General features: G+C 50.1%; 1 protein-coding gene across 1 annotated transcript; it reads right to left on the reverse strand.

Annotated features, from left to right (window-relative positions):
- Positions 1 to 1062: 1062 nt before the first annotated feature.
- Positions 1063 to 10127, reverse strand: NOP10 (NOP10 ribonucleoprotein). Its single transcript, XM_063913902.1, has 2 exons — positions 9670 to 10127; positions 1063 to 1386 (listed from the first exon to the last, which is right to left on the reverse strand). The coding sequence occupies exons 1-2, from the start codon at positions 9721 to 9723 to the stop codon at positions 1246 to 1248; spliced, it is 195 nt and encodes a 64-aa protein (XP_063769972.1). The 5' UTR covers positions 9724 to 10127; the 3' UTR covers positions 1063 to 1245.
- Positions 10128 to 20921: the final 10794 nt, after the last annotated feature.

The following is a 20921-nucleotide window of genomic DNA, read 5'->3' on the forward strand; positions in this document are numbered from 1 at the left end:
CAGTTCACACTGTTAAAAAGTCTTAAAGTGTCAAAGGCTCCTGCGGAACCGTCTATACCCCATGGTACTAAAATGGACCCCAGCATCCTCTAGGACAGAGGTTCTCAAACTCAGTCCTCAGGAGCACACAGTGCATGTTTTGCAGGTCTCCTCACAGAATCGCAAGTGAAATAATTAGCTCCACCTGTGGACCTTTTAAAATGTGTCAGTGAGTAATTAATACCTGTGCACCTGCTGGGTTACCTGCAAAACATGCATTGTGTGTGCCCCCTAGGACCGAGTTTGAGAACCTCTGCTCTAGGACGTAAAAGAAATGGTCAGTGTAGGGTTAGGTTCTGGCCCAGGGCGCCCCTCACAGCGCCGCACCGCAGAGCCATCCGGGAGCACGGTTAATACCGCGCTCCTACCCATAAAGCCGCCCTCTTCACACTGACCCCCCGCTTGTAAGGGTGGACAGTGACTCACTCACCACTTTCAGCTCTGCAAGGGGGTGGCGGCTGGCTACCGGGGGGTGAGCGTTATCTGTCCCCTCTGGAGCTCAATGTCCAGTCAGCAAAGTCAGTGGCTCAGACCCCGCAGGGCGGACACTGCTCCCCTCCTCAGTCCCTCGATGCAAAGCTGTTGCCAGCCGCCTCTTGTAAAAAAATATAAACTTCTAAGATAAACTTTTTCCAGGAAAGCTCTGTAGAGCTCCCCTAGCTGTGACCGGCTCCTCCAGGCACATTTTCTAAACTGAGTCTGGTAGGAGGGGCCAGCCCACACTATTAAACTGCCAATGGCTCCTGGTAGACCCGTCTATACCCCATGGTACTAATATGGACCCCAGCATCCTCTAGGACGTAAGAGATAAAAAAATCTTTTGAAGGCAAATTCAATATGGTGCCCCAAATACTAGTAATTTCATATATGTGTAACAGGTTTAACAAGTTTACTACAAATCAACCTGAAAAATATGGATCTATTTATTTTTTGGGTCATGAACAGTGTATACAGATTTACACTATTACTTCAGATGCTCCAACTTTCTAACCACCCCCTGAATCATAGATCCCAAAAGAACAGTTGTAATCCATAGATCTTTATTTAATACAAGGATTCAAAATGCATATCAGAGGTATAATGGTGATCAGAAGGGATGGAGGAATAACGTGACAAACAATGGTGACTCAGTACGACTCTGCTCAATCGTCATAATATAAAGCAGTCTTTATGCAGTGATAAGATGTAAGCCGGACTGAGCTGCTCTCACAAAACAGGTCTCGGCTGCTGAGTCAACAACAGACAAAATCTTTTCTTGATTGTAATTCGGTGTCTGGAATGTTTGTCCTCTGGAGAGAAACGGGCAGGATGCGCTGAAGAGGTTGGTTGTCCAGTTGGAGATACTCTCTGTAATAGATAAAAAATAATAATGATTTTCAAAGAAAATATCTGCACAGACTACACCTAAGGCCATCTAGCAGCGGAGCATTAGAGTCAAGGGGGGTCCTAGGTCCCCCCCACAGCTATCAGTGGCTGCTAGGGACGAGGTGAGAGCACCTCCTGCTCACATGTACTGAAGTACAGGGTAGGGAGTTCTAAACAGAGGAGCAAGTGTCCCCCCTCCCAGCATCTCATTCTTCTCCCTAGTGCTGTATGGATGGGGAAGCATTCGATATCGGCTGTCGGGATCCCGGCACTCAGCATACCAGTGCCGATACAGCAACAACTATTCTCCCCACAACAACCCTTGGAGGGAGAATAAATAAGAATTTACTTACCGATAATTCTATTTCTCGGAGTCCGTAGTGGATGCTGGGGTTCCTGAAAGGACCATGGGGAATAGCGGCTCCGCAGGAGACAGGGCACAAAAAGTAAAGCTTTTAACCATGTGGTGTGTACTGGCTCCTCCCCCTATGACCCTCCTCCAAGCCTCAGTTAGGTACTGTGCCCGGACGAGCGTACACAATAAGGAAGGATCTTGAATCCCGGGTAAGACTCATACCAGCCACACCAATCACACCGTACAACTTGTGATCTAAAACCCAGTTAACAGTATGATAACAGAGGAGCCTCTGAAAGATGGCTTCCTACAACAATAACCCGATGAAGGCAACAATAACTATGTACAATTATTGCAGATAATTCGCACTTGGGATGGGCGCCCAGCATCCACTACGGACTCCGAGAAATAGAATTAATCGGTAAGTAAATTCTTATTTTCTCTATCGTCCTAGTGGATGCTGGGGTTCCTGAAAGGACCATGGGGATTATACCAAAGCTCCCAAACGGGCGGGAGAGTGCGGATGACTCTGCAACACCGAATGAGAGAACTCCAGGTCCTCTTTTGCCAGGGTATCAAATTTGTAGAATTTTACAAACGTGTTCTCCCCCGACCACGTAGCTGCTCGGCAGAGTTGTAATGCCGAGACCCCTCGGGCAGCCGCCCAAGATGAGCCCACCTTCCTTGTGGAATGGGCCTGAACAGATTCAGGCTGTGGCAGGCCTGCCACAGAATGTGCAAGTTGAATTGTGCTACAAATCCAACGAGCAATCGACTGCTTAGAAGCAGGAGCACCCAGCTTGTTGGGTGCATACAGTATAAACAGCGAGTCAGATTTTCTGACTCCAGCCGTCCTTGAAATGTATATTTTTAAAGCTCTAACAACGTCCAACAACTTGGAGTCTTCCAAGTCGCTTGTAGCCGCAGGCACTACAATAGGCTGGTTCAGGTGAAACGCTGATACCACCTTAGGGAGAAAATGCGGACGCGTCCGCAGTTCTGCCCTATCCGAATGGAAAATTAGATATGGGCTTTTGTAAGATAAAGCCGCCAGTTCTGACACTCTCCTGGCTGAAGCCAGGGCTAGTAGCATGGACACTTTCCATGTGAGATATTTCAAATCCACCTTTTTTAGTGGTTCAAACCAATGGGATTTGAGGAAATCTAAAACTACGTTTAGATCCCACGGTGCCACCGGAGGCACTACAGGGGGCTGTATACGCAGTACACCCTTAACAAAAGTCTGGACCTCAGGAACTGAGGCCAATTCTTTTTGGAAGAATATTGACAGGGCCGAAATTTGAACCTTAATAGATCCCAACTTGAGACCCATAGACAATCCTGATTGCAGGAAATGCAGGAATCGACCCAGTTGAAATTCCTCCGTCGGAGCACTCCGATCCTCGCACCACGCAACATATTTTCGCCAAATGCGGTGATAATGTTTCGCGGTTACTTCCTTCCTTGCTTTAATCAAAGTAGGAATGACTTCTCCCGGAATGCCTTTTCCCTTTAGGATCCGGCGTTCAACCGCCATGCCGTCAAACGCAGCCGCGGTAAGTCTTGAAACAGACAGGGACCTTGCTGAAGCAGGTCCCTTCTCAGAGGTAGAGGCCACGGATCGTCCGTGATCATCTCTTGAAGTTCCGGGATACCAAGTCCTTCTTGGCCAATCCGGAGCCACTAGTATCGTTCTTACTCCTCTTTTCCTTATAATTCTCAATACCTTTGGTATGAGAGGCAGAGGAGGAAACACATACACCGACTGGTACACCCAAGGCGTTACCAGCGCGTCCACAGCTATTGCCTGCGGGTCTCTTGACCTGGCGCAATACCTGTCCAGTTTTTTGTTGAGGCGAGACGCCATCATGTCCACCATTGGTCTTTCCCAACGGGTTACAAGCATGTGGAAAACTTCTGGATGAAGTCCCCACTCTCCCGGGTGAAGGTCGTGTCTGCTGAGGAAGTCTGCTTCCCAGTTGTCCACTCCCGGGATGAACACTGCTGACAGTGCCATCACATGATTCTCCGCCCAGCGAAGAATCCTCGCAGCTTCTGCCATTGCACTCCTGCTTCTTGTGCCGCCCTGTCTGTTTACATGGGCGACTGCCGTGATGTTGTCCAACTGGATCAACACCGGTTTTCCTAGAAGCAGAGGTTCTGCCTGACTTAGAGCATTGTAGATTGCTCTTAGTTCCAGAATGTTTATGTGAAGAGACATCTCCAGGCTCGACCACACGCCCTGGAAGTTCCTTCCTTGTGTGACTGCTCCCCAGCCTCTCAGGCTGGCGTCCGTGGTCACCAGGATCCAATCCTGTATGCCGAATCTGCGGCCCTCCAATAGATGAGCGCTCTGCAACCACCACTGAAGAGATACCCTTGTCCTTGGAGACAGGGTTATCCGCCGGTGCATCTGAAGATGCGACCCTGACCATTTGTCGAGCAGATCCCTCTGGAAAATTCTTGCGTGGAATCTGCCGAATGGAATTGCTTCGTAAGAAGCCACCATTTTTCCCAGGACTCTTGTGCATTGATGTACAGACACCTTTCCTGGCTTTAGGAGGTTCCTGACAAGTTCGGATAACTCCTTGGCTTTTTCCTCCGGGAGAAATACCTTTTTCTGAACCGTGTCCAGAATCATCCCTAGGAACAGCAGACGTGTTGTCGGAATTAACTGGGATTTTGGAATATTCAAAATCCACCCGTGCTGTTTTAGCACTTCTTGAGACAGTGCTACTCCCATCTCTAGCTGTTCTCTTGACCTTGCCCTTATCAGGAGATCGTCCAAGTATGGGATAATTAACACGCCTTTTCTTCGAAGAAGAATCATCATCTCGGCCATTACTTTGGTAAAGACCCGAGGTGCCGTGGACAATCCAAACGGCAGCGTCTGAAACTGATAGTGACAATTTTGTACGACGAACCTGAGGTACCCCTGGTGTGAGGGGTAAATTGGGACGTGGAGATACGCATCCTTGATGTCCAAGGATACCATAAAGTCCCCTTCTTCCAGGTTCGCTATCACCGCTCTGAGTGACTCCATCTTGAACTTGAACTTTTTTATGTACAGGTTCAGGGATTTCAGATTTAGAATAGGTCTTACCGAGCCGTCCGGCTTCGGTACCACAAATAGAGTGGAATAATACCCCTTTCCCTGTTGTAAAAGGGGTACTTTGACTATCACCTGCTGAGAGTACAGCTTGTGAATGGCTTCCAAGACCGTCACCCTGTCGGAGGGGGACGTTGGTAAAGCAGACTTCAGGAAACGGCGAGGTGGAGACGTCTCTAGTTCTAACCTGTACCCCTGAGATATTATCTGCAGGATCCAGGGATCTACCTGCGAGTGAGCCCACTGCGCGCTGAAATTCTTGAGACGACCCCCCACCGCCCCCGAGTCCGCTTGAGAAGCCCCAGCGTCATGCTGAGGCTTTTGTAGAAGCGGGGGAGGGCTTCTGTTCCTGGGAAGGAGCTGCCTGTTGCTGTCTCTTCCCCTTTCCTCTGCCTCGTGGCAGATATGAATATCCCTTTGCTCTCTTGTTTTTAAAGGAACGAAAGGGCTGCGGTTGAAAAGTCGGTGTCTTTTTCTGTTGGGGAGTGACTTGAGGTAAAAAGGTGGATTTCCCGGCTGTAGCCGTGGCCACCAAATCCGATAGACCGACTCCAAATAACTCCTCCCCTTTATACGGCAAAACTTCCATATGCCGTTTTGAGTCCGCATCGCCTGACCACTGTCGCGTCCATAAACTTCTTCTGGCCGAAATGGACATAGCACTTACCCGTGATGCCAGCGTGCAGATATCCCTCTGTGCATCACGCATATAAAGAAATGCATCCTTTATTTGCTCCAAAGACAGTAAAACATTGTCCCTATCCAGGGTATCAATATTTTCAATCAGGGACTCTGACCAAGCTACTCCAGCACTGCACATCCAGGCTGTCGCTATAGCTGGTCGTAGTATAACACCTGTATGTGTGTATATACTTTTTTGGATATTTTCCATCCTCCTATCTGCTGGATCTTTAAGTGCGGCCGTCTCAGGAGAGGGTAACGCCACTTGTTTTGATAAGCGTGTGAGCGCCTTGTCCACCCTAGGAGGTGTTTCCCAGCGCGCCCTAACCTCTGGCGGGAAAGGGTATAAAGCCAATAACTTCTTTGAAATTAGCATTTTTTTATCGGGGGCAACCCACGCTTCATCACACACCTCATTTAATTCTTCTGATTCAGGAAAAACTATAGGTAGTTTTTTCACACCCCACATAATACCCTGTTTAGTGGTACCTGTAGTATCAGCTATATGTAACGCCTCCTTCATTGCCAAAATCATATAACGTGTGGCCCTACTGGAAAATACGGTTGATTCGTCACCGTCACCACTGGAATCAGTGCCTGTGTCTGGGTCTGTGTCGACCGACTGAGGCAAAGGGCGTTTTACAGCCCCTGACGGTGTTTGAGGCGCCTGGACAGGCACTAATTGATTGTCCGGCCGTCTCATGTCGTCAAACGACTGCTTTAGCGTGTTGACACTATCCCGTAATTCCATAAATAAAGGCATCCATTCTGGTGTCGACCCCCTAGGAGGTGACATCCCCATATTTGGCAATTGCTCCGCCTCCACACCAATATCGTCCTCATACATGTCGACACACGCGTACCGACACACAGCAGACACACAGGGAATGCTCTAAACGAAGACAGGACCCCACTAGCCTTTTGGGGAGACAGAGGGAGAGTCTGCCAGCACACACCAAAAGCGCTATATATGACAGGGATAGCCTTATAATAAGTGCTCCCTATATAGCTGCTTTAAATATATATAATGCCACAATTTTGCCCCCCCTCTCTTGTTTTACCCTGTTTCTGTAGTGCAGTGCAGGGGAGAGACTGGGAGCCTTCCTGACCAGCGGAGCTGTGAGAGGAAAATGGCGCCGTGTGCTGAGGAGATAGGCCCCGCCCCTTTTTCAGCGGGCTCGTCTCCCGCTCTTCAATGGATTCAGGCAGGGGTTAAATATCTCCATATAGCCCCCGGAGGCTATATGTGAGGTATTTTATGCCTAAAAAAGGTTTCTCATTGCTGCCCAGGGCGCCCCCCCCCAGCGCCCTGCACCCTCAGTGACTGCCGTGTGAAGTGTGCTGGGAGCAATGGCGCACAGCTGCAGTGCTGTGCGCTACCTTAAGAAGACTGAGGAGTCTTCTGCCGCCGATTCTGGACCATCTTCTGTCTTCAGCATCTGCAAGGGGGCCGGCGGCGCGGCTCCGGTGACCCATCCAGGCTGTACCTGTGATCGTCCCTCTGGAGCTTGATGTCCAGTAGCCAAGAAGCCAATCCATCCTGCACGCAGGTGAGTTGACTCCTTCTCCCCTAAGTCCCTCGCTGCAGTGATCCTGTTGCCAGCAGGAATCACTGTAAAATAAAAAACCTAGCTAAACTTTTTCTAAGCAGCTCTTTAGGAGAGCCACCTAGATTGCACCCTTCTCGGCCGGGCACAAAAACCTAACTGAGGCTTGGAGGAGGGTCATAGGGGGAGGAGCCAGTACACACCACATGGTTAAAAGCTTTACTTTTTGTGCCCTGTCTCCTGCGGAGCCGCTATTCCCCATGGTCCTTTCAGGAACCCCAGCATCCACTAGGACGATAGAGAAAATAGTGTAGAGAGCACAGAGAATCTGCAAGGGGATCTTTTGCGCTCGGCCCACTGCTGGGCTCCGGGCTCCCGACAGCAGGGATATCGTAGTACACCCGTATGGATGTATAGGTCTCTATCCTCCTGCCAGTGCATAGAGCCAATACCCCCACAACCGAAGCATAAACGGATGAGCGAGACAGACAGGAAAACAGAGAGAGGTGTGATGAAACGGGATACGGTCGTTAGGTCGACACAGCTTAAGTAGACACGAGTTTTTCAAAAATGTTTTACATTTATTTTATTTTTTTCATACTTAACAATCCACGTGGACTGTGATTGGAACGTAACCTGTGCCGAGGGAAGCTGTAGCAGAGCGAGGAACCTTGCCCGGAGCATGGCGAGGGGACACGGTGCACCAATTGTGGTTCCCCGTCACTTTACGAAGAAAACACCAAAAAACCCATGTCGACCTTTTGTCCCTGTCGACCTAAATTGTGTCTACTCAACGACCCATACCCGATGAAACAGATTGGCATCCAGCTGTGGCCAATATCATTCAGCAGGTCAGTTATAGATGGGAGTGTGACTTTGCAGCATAGCCAGGGTAAAGAATAAGCTTCATTCCCACAGATGTGGGGTAGAATTGGGGGGGGGGGGAAGCACTTAAACCAGACTAAACTAAAAGGGGCGTGATCGTGATAATGACCCATATGGGCACACATTTCAGCTCATTACTTCTGGGGGTAACAAGCTGTAATGATCTTGTCGCGGCAGGAACATTAGAATACCGACGGCGGGCACGATCGCGGCCGGGAGGGATGAGAGTACATCTGAATCCGGACCATTGAATAGGAACTAACAATCGCTGCACCCACTGATGGTCATCCCTGCTCTATTAGAGAGATAAAGGGCCGGATTCTCCTCCCCTCCCGGCCGCAATCACGCCCGCCGGCAGTATTCTAATGTCACGACAAGTTCATTTCAGCTCGTTACTCCAGGAGGTAATGAGCTGAAATGCGTGTGAAGAGATCTGTTTGGGCACCCTAATGGGCCTCTTCACAATTGCGTCCATTAGCTTAGTCACGTTTAGGTGCTTTACACACCTAAACCAGCCTGTACTGGGCACGATAACAGGGTACATTTAAATATCGCCCCTCTATCGTCACTTTAGACGGGAGATAGGGGCACGTTAAGAACATACAAGCTCATGAGGTCCTTTGACCAACAATGCCATTACAGATTACCATGCAAGATAATAACAAGTTCAGAGCACGGGGCCCCTGGGTTAGCATAACGAAACTGCCTCAGAACACTATCCACGTGGACATCTAATGGGAACAATGGGGCAGATGTATTAAGCCTGGAGAAGGGATAAAGTAGTAATAAGTGGAAGGTGCAAACACACCAGTCAATCATTACGGGTGTGAAAAATGACAGTTAGGAGCCGATTGGCTGGTGCGTTATCACCTTCCACTTATTACTACTTTATCACAGCTTTACCATTTCTCCAGGCTTAATACATCGGCAACAGTGACCAGTGGTAAGCGAAGCAGAGTGAGCCACAGCGCCCTAATTCAGACCTAGATTTTGCACATCTTCGATCAGTCAGACATGTGGGGGGACGCCCAGCACAGGACTAGTCCACCCCGCCCTCCCAGCACAAGTACAAAAGCATCACACAGCGGCGATGCGCTTATATTTTAGGAGTCGCTCCCTACAAGCGCAGCTCCTGCACGCTGGCAGGGAGCTACTCTTCGCTGTGAGGGTTGCAGCAGCTGCGGGTGGTGTCACGCAGCTGCCACAGCCCCCCCGGTTTGAGCAGGCCTGCGTTGCCCAGACTGCACCCCCTAAATGGCGGCCAAACGCCACCGGCCCTCTCCTCCCGCCCAGCGACCGCCTCTGCCTGTAAATCAGGCAGAGGTGATCGCAGGGCTGAGAGTCTGGCATGCACCAGCGCATTGCTGCGCCGGCACATGTGCAGTTCAGACCGATCAGATCTAAATTAGGCCCTATGTATGGTGAGGGTACATTTTAATGTTCTTAACATGTCGGTTTGTAGCTGTTTTGTAATGCAAACCCAGGGGGTCCCGTATTCTAATCTTAAACACATTCACTATAACATAGACACAACCTAGTATTGAGGGAGAGCAGTATACAGCAGCGCATCATGCCACTCAGATCTACGCAAAAGCACGTGCGGCACTCCGGATGGTGTGGGGAGGGCAGCGACATAAGCATACAGTGCCCTCATCCACCCCGCCAGTAATGATCTCCCTCCGACTCACCTTCATGGTGTACACCCGGTCACCCTGCTCGTTCACGTAATACTGCAGAAACATCCTGATATAGCACTGCGCTGCCTCTGTCTCTGTCTCGCTGAACACTCGTGCTCTGCTTGCACACACTTCCGCCAGCAGCACTCCGTGGCACGTCCTCGCCCGCTGGGAGCTGCGTCACGTCCGGCAAGGCTACTTGTGAGGAATGTAGTCCCGGTCTTGGCTGTGATTACCGCGGCGGGATCTTCGTAGATGTACTGTACTGCAGTAGCAGTAGTTTCTACAGAGTAGAGAGTGACGAGCAGGCCCGCAAGCGTAGTAAAAGAAAACAGAAAAAATAATACTCTTAGGGGTCCATGTATTAAACGGAGATAAGCCTCCACAACGAAAAAGGTTGAGGCTAGATCCAAGTGGCCTAAGGGACCGCCTGCTTCGTCAGGTTTAGCTGCCGTTAACAGCCCTCCCTGCAGCACTGTGACCTACAGTGTACTTTTTTTGTTTTCTGAATAAAGTTTCTCTGACGTCCTAGTGGATGCTGGGACTCCGTCAGGACCATGGGGATTAGCGGCTCCGCAGGAGACAGGGCACAAAAATAAAAGCTTTAGGACTAGGTGGTGTGCACTGGCTCCTCCCCCTATGACCCTCCTCCAAGCCTCAGTTAGGTTTTTGTGCCCGTCCGAGCAGGGTGCAATCTAGGTGGCTCTCCTAAAGAGCTGCTTAGAAAAAGTTATTAGGTTTTTTTATTTTCAGTGAGTCCTGCTGGCAACAGGCTCACTGCAACGAGGGACTTAGGGGAGAAGAAGTGAACTCACCTGCGTGCAGGATGGATTGGCTTCTTAGGCTACTGGACACCACTAGCTCCAGAGGGATCGAACACAGGCCCAGCCATGGAGTCCGGTCCCGGAGCCGCGCCGCCGACCCCCTTGCAGATGCCGAAAAGTGAAGAGGTCCAGAAACCGGCGGCAGAAGACTTTTCAGTCTTCATGAGGTAGCGCACAGCACTGCAGCGCTATTGTTGTCAGCACACTTTCCTCACCAGCGGTCACTGAGGGTGCAGGGCGCTGGGGGGGGGGGGGGGGCGCCCTGGGCAGCAATGATAATACCTTGTTCTGGCTAAAAATACATCACATATAGCCCCTGGGGCTATATGGATGTATTTAACCCCTGCCAGGTCTCACAAACACCGGGAGAAGAGCCCGCCGAAATAGGGGGCGGGGCCTATCTCCTCAGCACACAGCGCCATTTTCCTGCACAGCTCCGCTGCGAGGAAGGCTCCCAGGACTCTCCCCTGCACTGCACTACAGAAACAGGGTAAAAAAACAGAGAGGGGGGGCACTTTTTGGCGATATTGATATATTAAGCTGCTATAAAGGAAACAACACTTCTGTAGGGTTGTTCCTATATATTTATAGCGCTTGGGTGTGTGCTGGCAAACTCTCCCTCTGTCTCCCCAAAGGGCTAGTGGGGTCCTGTCTTCGATAAGAGCATTCCCTGTGTGTCTGCTGTGTGTCGGTACGTGTGTGTCGACATGTATGAGGACGATGTTGGTGTGGAGGCGGAGCAATTGCCGGTAATGGTGATGTCACCCCCTAGGGAGTCGACACCGGAATGGATGGCTTTGTTTATGGAATTACGTGATAATGTCAGCACGTTACAAAAATCAGTTGACGACATGAGACGGCCGGCAAACCAGTTAGTACCTGTCCAGGCGTCTCAGACACCGTCAGGGGCTGTAAAACGCCCTTTACCTCAGTCGGTCGACACAGACCCAGACACGGACACCGAATCTAGTGTCGACGGTGAAGAAACAAACGTATTTTCCAGTAGGGCCACACGTTATATGATCACGGCAATGAAGGAGGCTTTGCATATCTCTGATACTGCAAGTACCACAAAAAGGGGTATTATGTGGGGTCTGAAAAAACTTCCTGTAGTTTTTCCTGAATCAGAGGAATTGAATGAAGTGTGTGATGAAGCGTGGGTTAACCCCGATAGAAAACTGCTAATTTCAAAGAAGTTATTGGCATTATATCCTTTCCCGCCAGAGGTTAGGGCGCGCTGGGAAACACCCCCTAGGGTGGATAAGGCACTCACACGCTTATCAAAACAAGTGGCGTTACCGTCTCCTGAAACGGCCGCCCTCAAGGATCCAGCTGATAGGAGGCTGGAAACTACCCTGAAAAGTATATACACTCATACTGGTGTTATACTGCGACCAGCCATCGCCTCTGCATGGATGTGCAGTGCTGGGGTGGTTTGGTCGGATTCCCTGACTGAAAATATTGATACCCTGGATAGGGACAGTATTTTATTGACTATAGAGCAATTAAAGGATGCTTTCTCTAACGTCCTAAGTGGATGCTGGGGACTCCGTCAGGACCATGGGGATTAGCGGCTCCGCAGGAGACAGGGCACAAAAATAAAGCTTTAGGATCAGGTGGTGTGTACTGGCTCCTCCCCCTATGACCCTCCTCCAAGCCTCAGTTAGGTTTCTGTGCCCGTCCGAGCAGGGTGCAATCTAGGTGGCTCTCCTAAAGAGCTGCTTAGAAAAAGTTTTTTTAGGTTTTTTATTTTCAGTGAGTCCTGCTGGCAACAGGCTCACTGCATCGAGGGACTTAGGGGAGAGAATTTCAACTCACCTGCGTGCAGGATGGATTGGATTCTTAGGCTACTGGACACCATTAGCTCCAGAGGGAGTCGGAACACAGGTCTCACCCTGGGGTTCGTCCCGGAGCCGCGCCGCCGACCCCCCTTACAGATGCTGAAGATTGAAGGTCCGGAAACAGGCGGCAGAAGGCTCTTCAGTCTTCATGAAGGTAGCGCACAGCACTGCAGCTGTGCGCCATTGTTGTCACACACTTCACACCAGACGGTCACGGAGGGTGCAGGGCGCTGCTGGGGGCGCCCTGGGCAGCAATATATAATACCTTTTATGGCAAAAGAATACATCACATATAGCCATTGAGGCTATATGTATGTATTTAACCCATGCCAAATGTCTAAAACTCCGGGAGAAAAGCCCGCCGGAATAGGGGGCGGGGCTTATTCTCCTCAGCACACAGCGCCATTTTCCTGCTCAGCTCCGCTGTGAGGAAGGCTCCCAGGACTCTCCCCTGCACTGCACTACAGAAACAGGGTAAAACAGAGAGGGGGGGCATATTTTGGCGATATTTTTATATATTTAAGCGGCTATAAGGAACAACACTTATATAGGGTTGTTCCCATATATATTATAGCGCTTGGGTGTGTGCTGGCAAACTCTCCCTCTGTCTCCCCAAAGGGCTAGTGGGGTCCTGTCTTCGATAAGAGCATTCCCTGTGTGTCTGCTGTGTGTCGGTACGTGTGTGTCGACATGTATGAGGACGATGTTGGCGTGGAGGCAGAGCAATTGCCGATAATGGTGATGTCACCCCCCAGGGAGTCGACACCGGAATGGATGGCTTTGTTTATGGAATTACGTGATAATGTCAGCACATTACAAAAATCAGTTGACGACATGAGACGGCCGGCAAACCAGTTAGTACCTGCCCAGGCGTCTCAGACACCGTCAGGGGCTGTAAAGCGCCCTTTACCTCAGTCGGTCGACACAGACCCAGACACAGACACTGAATCTAGTGTCGACGGTGATGAAACAAACGTATTTTCAAGTAGGGCCACACGTTATATGATCACGGCAATGAAGGAGGCTTTGCATATCTCTGATACTACAAGTACCACAAAAAGGGGTATTATGTGGGGGGTGAAAAAACTACCTGTAGTTTTTCCTGAATCAGAGGAATTAAATGACGTATGTGATGAAGCGTGGGTTAACCCAGATAGAAAAATGCTAATTTCAAAAAAGTTATTAGCATTATACCCTTTCCCGCCAGAGGTTAGGGCGCGCTGGGAAACACCCCCTAGGGTGAATAAGGCGCTCACACGCTTATCAAAACAAGTGGCGTTACCGTCTCCTGATACGGCCGCCCTCAAGGATCCAGCAGATAGGAGGCTGGAAACTACCTTAAAAAGTATATACACACATACTGGTGTTATACTGCAACCAGCCCATCGCCTCAGCCTGGATGTGCAGTGCTGGGGTCGTCTGGTTGGATTCCCTGACTGAAAATATTGATACCCTGGATAGGGACAGTATTTTATTGACTATAGAGCAATTAAAGGATGCTTTCCTTTATATGCGAGATGCGCAGAGAGATATTTGCACTCTGGCATCGAGAGTAAATGCGATGTCCATATCTGCCAGAAGGAGTTTATGGACGCGACAGTGGTCAGGTGATGCGGATTCCAAACGACATATGGAAGTATTGCCGTATAAAGGGGAGGAATTATTTGGCGTCGGTCTATCGGATCTGGTGGCTACGGCAACTGCCGGAAAATCCACTTTTTTACCTCAGACCCCCTCCCAACAGAAAAAGACACCGTCTTTTCAGCCGCAGTCCTTTCGTTCCTATAAGAACAAGCGGACAAAAGGACAGTCATATCTGCCTCGGGGCAGAGGAAGGGGTAAGAGAGGGCAGCAAGCAGCCCCTGCCCAGGAACAGAAGCCCTCCCAGGGTTCTGCAAAGCCCTCAGCATGACGCTGGGGCCTTACAAGCGGACTCAGGAACGGTGGGGGGTCGACTCAAGAATTTCAGCGCACAGTGGGCTTGCTCACAGGTGGACCCCTGGATTCTGCAGGTAGTATCTCAGGGTTACAGGTTGGAATTCGAGAAGTCTCCCCCTCGCCGGTTCCTAAAGTCTGCTTTGCCAACGTCTCCCTCAGACAGGGCGACGGTATTGGAAGCCATTCACAAGCTGTTTGCTCAGCAGGTGATAGTCAAGGTACCCCTCCTACAACAGGGAAAGGGGTATTACTCCACGCTATTTGTGGTACCGAAGCCGGACGGCTCGGTAAGACCTATTCTAAATCTCAAATCTTTGAACCTGTACATACAAAAATTCAAGTTCAAGATGGAGTCACTCAGAGCAGTGATAGCGAATCTGGAAGAAGGGGACTTTATGGTGTCCCTGGACATAAAGGACGCTTACCTGCATGTCCCAATTTGCCCTTCACATCAAGGGTACCTCAGGTTCGTGGTGCAAAACTGTCATTATCAGTTTCAGACGCTGCCGTTTGGATTGTCCACGGCACCTCGGGTCTTTACCAAGGTAATGGCCGAAATGATGATCCTTCTACGAAGAAGAGGCGTATTAATTATCCCTTACTTGGACGATCTCCTGATAAGGGCAAGATCCAGAGAACAGCTGGAAGACGGAGTAGCACTAACCCAACTAGTGCTGCAACAACACGGGTGGATTCTGAATTTTCCAAAATCTCAGTTGACCCCGACGACACGTCTGCTATTCCTGGGAATGATTCTGGACACGGTTCAGAAAAAGGTGTTTCTTCCGGAGGAGAAAGCCAGGGAGTTATCCGAACTTGTCAGGAACCTCCTAAAACCAGGGACAGTGTCTGTGCATCAATGCACAAGAGTCCTGGGAAAGATGGTGGCTTCTTACGAAGCGATTCCATTCGGCAGATTCCACGCACGAACTTTTCAGTGGGATCTGCTGGACAAATGGTCCGGATCGCATCTGCAGATGCATCAGCGGATAACCTTATCGCCACGGACAAGGGTGTCTCTTCTGTGGTGGTTGCAGAGTGCTCATCTGTTAGAGGGCCGCAGATTCGGCATACAGGACTGGGTCCTGGTGACCACGGATGCCAGTCTGAGAGGCTGGGGAGCGGTCACACAAGGAAGAAACTTCCAGGGAGTATGGTCAAGCCTGGAGATGTCTCTTCACATAAATATACTGGAGCTAAGAGCGATTTACAATGCTCTAAGTCTGGCAAAACCCCTGCTTCAGGGTCAGCCGGTGTTGATCCAGTCGGACAACATCACGGCAGTCGCCCACGTAAACAGACAGGGCGGCACAAGAAGCAGGACAGCAATGGCAGAAGCTGCAAGGATTCTTCGCTGGGCGGAAGATCATGTGATAGCACTGTCAGCAGTATTCATTCCGGGAGTGGACAACTGGGAAGCAGACTTCCTCAGCAGACACGATTTACACCCGGGAGAGTGGGGACTTCATCCAGAAGTCTTCCACATGATTGTGAACCGTTGGGAAAAACCAATGGTGGATATGATGGCGTCCCGCCTCAACAAAAAACTGGACAGGTATTGCGCCAGGTCAAGAGATCCTCAGGCAATAGCTGTGGACGCTCTGGTAACACCGTGGGTGTTCCAGTCAGTGTATGTGTTCCCTCCTCTGCCTCTCATACCAAAAGTACTGAGAATTATACGGCAAAAGGGAGTAAGAACGATACTAGTGGCTCCGGATTGGCCAAGAAGAACTTGGTACCCGGAACTTCAAGAGATGCTCACGGAGGATCCGTGGCCTCTACCTCTAAGACGGGACCTGCTTCAGCAGGGACCGTGTCTATTCCAAGACTTACCGCGGCTTCGTTTGACGGCATGGCGGTTGAACGCCGAATTCTAAAGGAAAAAGGCATTCCGGAAGAGGTCATTCCTACACTGGTAAAGGCCAGGAAGGAGGTGACTGCACAACATTATCACCGCATTTGGAGGAAATATGTTGCGTGGTGTGAGGCCAGGAAGGCCCCCACGGAGGAATTTCAACTGGGTCGATTCCTACATTTCCTGCAAACAGGATTGTCTATGGGCCTCAAATTGGGGTCCATTAACGTTCAAATTTCGGCCCTGTCGATTTTCTTCCAGAAAGAATTGGCTTCAGTTCCTGAAGTCCAGACTTTTGTAAAAGGAGTACTACATATACAGCCCCCGGTTGTGCCCCCAGTGGCACCGTGGGATCTTAATGTAGTCTTGGATTTTCTCAAATCCCATTGGTTTGAGCCGCTCAAATCGGTGGAGCTGAAGTATCTCACATGGAAAGTAACCATGCTACTGGCCCTGGCTTCAGCCAGGAGAGTATCAGAATTGGCGGCTTTATCATATAAGAGCCCATATCTGATTTTCCATACGGACAGGGCAGAACTGCGGACGCGTCCTCATTTTCTGCCTAAGGTGGTGTCAGCGTTTCACCTGAACCAGCCTATTGTGGTGCCTGCGGCTACTAACGAGTTGGAGGATTCCAAGTTGTTGGACGTGGTCCGGGCATTGAAAATATATATTTCAAGAACGGCGGGAGTCAGAAAGTCTGACTCACTGCTTATATTGTATGCACCCAACAAGATGGGTGCTCCTGCTTCTAAGCAGACGATTGCTCGTTGGATTTGTAGCACAATTCAACTTGCACATTCTGTGGCAGGCTTGCCACAACCTAAATCTGTCAAGGCCCATTCCACAAGGAAAGTGGGCTCATCCTGGGCGGCTGCCCGGGGAGTCTCGGCATTACAACTCTGCCGAGCTGCTACTTGGTCAGGGACAAATACGTTTGCAAAATTCTACAAATTTGATACCCTGGCTGAGGAGGACCTTGAGTTCTCTCATTCGGTGCTGCAGAGTCATCCGCACTCTCCCGCCCGTTTGGGAGCTTTAGTATAATCCCCATGGTCCTGACGGAGTCCCCAGCATCCACTTAGGACGTTAGAGAAAATAAGAATTTACTGACCGATAATTCTATTTCTCGTAGTCCGTAGTGGATGCTGGGCGCCCATCCCAAGTGCGGATTGTCTGCAATACTTGTACATAGTTATTGTTACAAAAAAATCGGGTTGTTATTTGTTGTGAGCCGTCTGTTCAGAGGCTCCTACGTTTGTCATACTGTTAACTGGGTTCAGATCACAAGTTATACGGTGTGATTGGTGTGGCTGGTATGAGTCTTACCCGGGGTTCAATATCCTTCCTTATTGTGTACGCTCGTCCGGGCACAGTATCCTAACTGAGGCTTGGAGGAGGGTCATAGGGGGAGGAGCCAGTACACACCACCTGATCCTAAAGCTTTTATTTTTGTGCCCTGTCTCCTGCGGAGCCGCTAATCCCCATGGTCCTGACGGAGTCCCCAGCATCCACTACGGACTACGAGAAATAGAATTATCGGTAAGTAAATTCTTATTTTTCTTTATATGCGAGATGCTCAGAGGGATATTTGCACTCTGGCATCGAGAGTAAGTGCGATGTCCATATCTGCCAGAAGAAGTTTATGGACGCGACAGTGGTCAGGTGATGCGGATTCCAAACGGCATATGGAAGTATTGCCGTATAAAGGGGAGGAATTATTTGGGGTCGGTCTATCGGATTTGGTGGCCACGGCAACAGCCGGGAAATCCACCTTTTTACCTCAGGTCCCCTCCCAACAGAAAAAGACACCGTCTTTTCAGCCGCAGTCCTTTCGTTCCTATAAGAACAAGCGGGCAAAAGGACACTCATATCTGCCCCGAGGCAAAGGAAAGGGTAAGAGAGTGCACCAAGCAGCTCCCTCCCAGGAGCAGAAGCCCTCCCCGGCTTCTACAAAGCCCTCAGCATGACGTTGGGGCTTTACAAGCGGACTCAGGGGCGGTGGGGGGTCGACTCAAGAATTTCAGCGCACAGTGGGCTCACTCACAGGTGGACCCCTGGATCCTGCAGGTAGTATCTCAGGGTTACAGGTTGGAATTCGAGAAGTCTCCCCCTCGCCGGTTCCTAAAGTCTGCTCTGCCAACGTCTCCCTCAGACAGGGCGACGGTATTGGAAGCCATTCACAAGCTGTATTCTCAGCAGGTGATAGTCAAGGTACCCCTCCTACAACAGGGAAAGGGGTATTATTCCACACTATTTGTGGTACCGAAGCCGGACGGCTCGGTAAGACCTATTCTAAATCTGAAATCTTTGAACCTGTACATACAAAAATTCAAGTTCAAGATGGAGTCACTCAGAGCAGTGATAGCGAATCTGGAAGAAGGGGACTTTATGGTGTCCCTGGACATCAAGGATGCTTACCTGCATGTCCCAATTTGCCCTTCACATCAAGGGTACCTCAGGTTCGTGGTGCAAAACTGTCATTATCAGTTTCAGACGCTGCCGTTTGGATTGTCCACGGCACCTCGGGTCTTTACCAAGGTAATGGCCGAAATGATGTTTCTTCTGCGAAGAAAAGGCGTATTAATTATCCCTTACTTGGACGATCTCCTGATAAGGGCAAGGTCCAGAGAACAGCTGGGGGACGTAGTAGCACTAACCCAAGTAGTGCTGCAACAGCACGGGTGGATTCTGAATTTTCCAAAATCTCAATTGACCCCGACGACACGTCTGCTGTTCCTGGGAATGATTCTGGACACGGTTCAGAAAAAGGTGTTTCTTCCGGAGGAGAAAGCCAGGGAGTTATCCGTTCTTGTCAGGAACCTCCTAAAACCAGGAAAAGTGTCTGTGCATCAATGCACAAGAGTCCTGGGAAAAATGGTGGCTTCTTACGAAGCGATTCCATTCGGCAGATTCCACGCACGAACTTTTCAGTGGGATCTGCTGGACAAATGGTCCGGATCGCATCTGCAGATGCATCAGCGGATAACTTTGTCTCCACGGACAAGGGTGTCTCTTCTGTGGTGGTTGCAGAGTGCTCATCTGTTAGAGGGCCGCAGATTCGGCATACAGGACTGGGTCCTGGTGACCACGGATGCCAGTCTGAGAGGCTGGGGAGCGGTCACACAGGGAAGAAACTTCCAGGGAGTGTGGTCAAGCCTGGAGATGTCTCTTCACATAAATATACTGGAGCTAAGAGCGATTTACAATGCTCTAAGCCTGGCAAAACCCCTGCTTCAGGGTCAGCCGGTGTTGATCCAGTCGGACAACATCACGGCAGTCGCCCACGTAAACAGACAGGGCGGCACAAGAAGCAGGAGGGCAATGGCAGAAGCTGCAAGGATTCTTCGCTGGGCGGAAGATCATGTGATAGCACTGTCAGCAGTGTTCATTCCGGGAGTGGACAACTGGGAAGCGGACTTCCTCAGCAGACACGATCTACACCCGGGAGAGTGGGGACTTCATCCAGAAGTCTTCCACATGATTGTGAACCGTTGGGAAAAACCAAAGGTGGATATGATGGCGTCCCGCCTCAACAAAAAACTGGACAGGTATTGCGCCAGGTCAAGAGACCCTCGGGCAATAGCTGTGGACGCTCTGGTAACACCGTGGGTGTTCCAGTCAGTGTATGTGTTTCCTCCTCTGCCTCTCATACCAAAAGTACTGAGAATTATACGGCAAAGGGGAGTAAGAACGATACTCGTGGCTCCGGATTGGCCAAGAAGAACTTGGTACCCGGAACTTCAGGAGATGCTCACGGAAGATCCGTGGCCTCTACCTCTAAGACGGGACCTGCTTCAGCAGGGACCGTGTCTATTCCAAGACTTACCGCGGCTGCGTTTGACGGCATGGCGGTTGAACGCCGAATTCTAAGGGAAAAAGGCATTCCGGAAGAGGTCATCCCTACCCTGGTAAAAGCCAGGAAGGAGGTGACTGCACAACATTATCACCGCATTTGGAGAAAATATGTTGCGTGGTGTGAGGCCAGGAAGGCCCCGACGGAGGAATTTCAACTGGGTCGATTCCTACATTTCCTGCAAACAGGATTGTCTATGGGCCTCAAATTAGGGTCCATTAAGGTTCAAATTTCGGCCCTGTCGATTTTCTTCCAGAAAGAATTGGCTTCAGTTCCTGAAGTCCAGACTTTTGTAAAAGGAGTACTACATATACAGCCCCCGGTTGTGCCCCCAGTGGCTCCGTGGGATCTTAATGTAGTTTTGGATTTTCTCAAATCCCATTGGTTTGAGCCACTCAAATCGGTGGATTTGAAATATCTTACATGGAAAGTAACCATGCTACTGGCCCTGGCTTCAGCCAGGAGAGTGTCAGAATTGGCGGCTTTATCGTATAAAAGCCCATATCTGATTTTCCATTCGGACAGGGCAGAACTGCGGACGCGTCCTCAGTTTCTGCCTAAGGTGGTTTCAGCGTTTCACCTGAACCAGCCTATTGTGGTGCCTGCGGCTACTAGCGATTTGGAGGATTCCAAGTTGCTGGACGTTATCAGGGCATTGAAAATATATATTTCAAGGACGGCTGGAGTCAGAAAATCTGACTCGCTGTTTATACTGTATGCACCCAACAAGCTGGGTGCTCCTGCTTCTAAGCAGACGATTGCTCGTTGGATTTGTAGCACAATTCAACTTGCACATTCTGTGGCAGGCCTGCCACAGCCTAAATCTATCAAGGCCCATTCCACAAGGAAGGTGGGCTCATCTTGGGCGGCTGCCCGAGGGGTCTCGGCATTACAACTCTGCCGAGCAGCTACGTGGTCGGGGGAGAACACGTTTGTAAAATTCTACAAAT

This window comes from Pseudophryne corroboree, chromosome 1 (assembly GCF_028390025.1).
Source record: "Pseudophryne corroboree isolate aPseCor3 chromosome 1, aPseCor3.hap2, whole genome shotgun sequence".
Classification (NCBI taxonomy): Eukaryota; Metazoa; Chordata; class Amphibia; order Anura; family Myobatrachidae; genus Pseudophryne; species Pseudophryne corroboree.

Bases quoted from the DNA above. Each gene is read 5' to 3' on its own strand.
- NOP10 (XM_063913902.1), bottom strand. From the start codon at position 9,723: ATGTTTCTGCAGTATTACGTGAACGAGCAGGGTGACCGGGTGTACACC. The intron at 1,387-9,669 runs GTGAGTCGGAGG...TATCTATTACAG, and splicing joins ACCGGGTGTACACCATGAAG to AGAGTATCTCCAACTGGACA.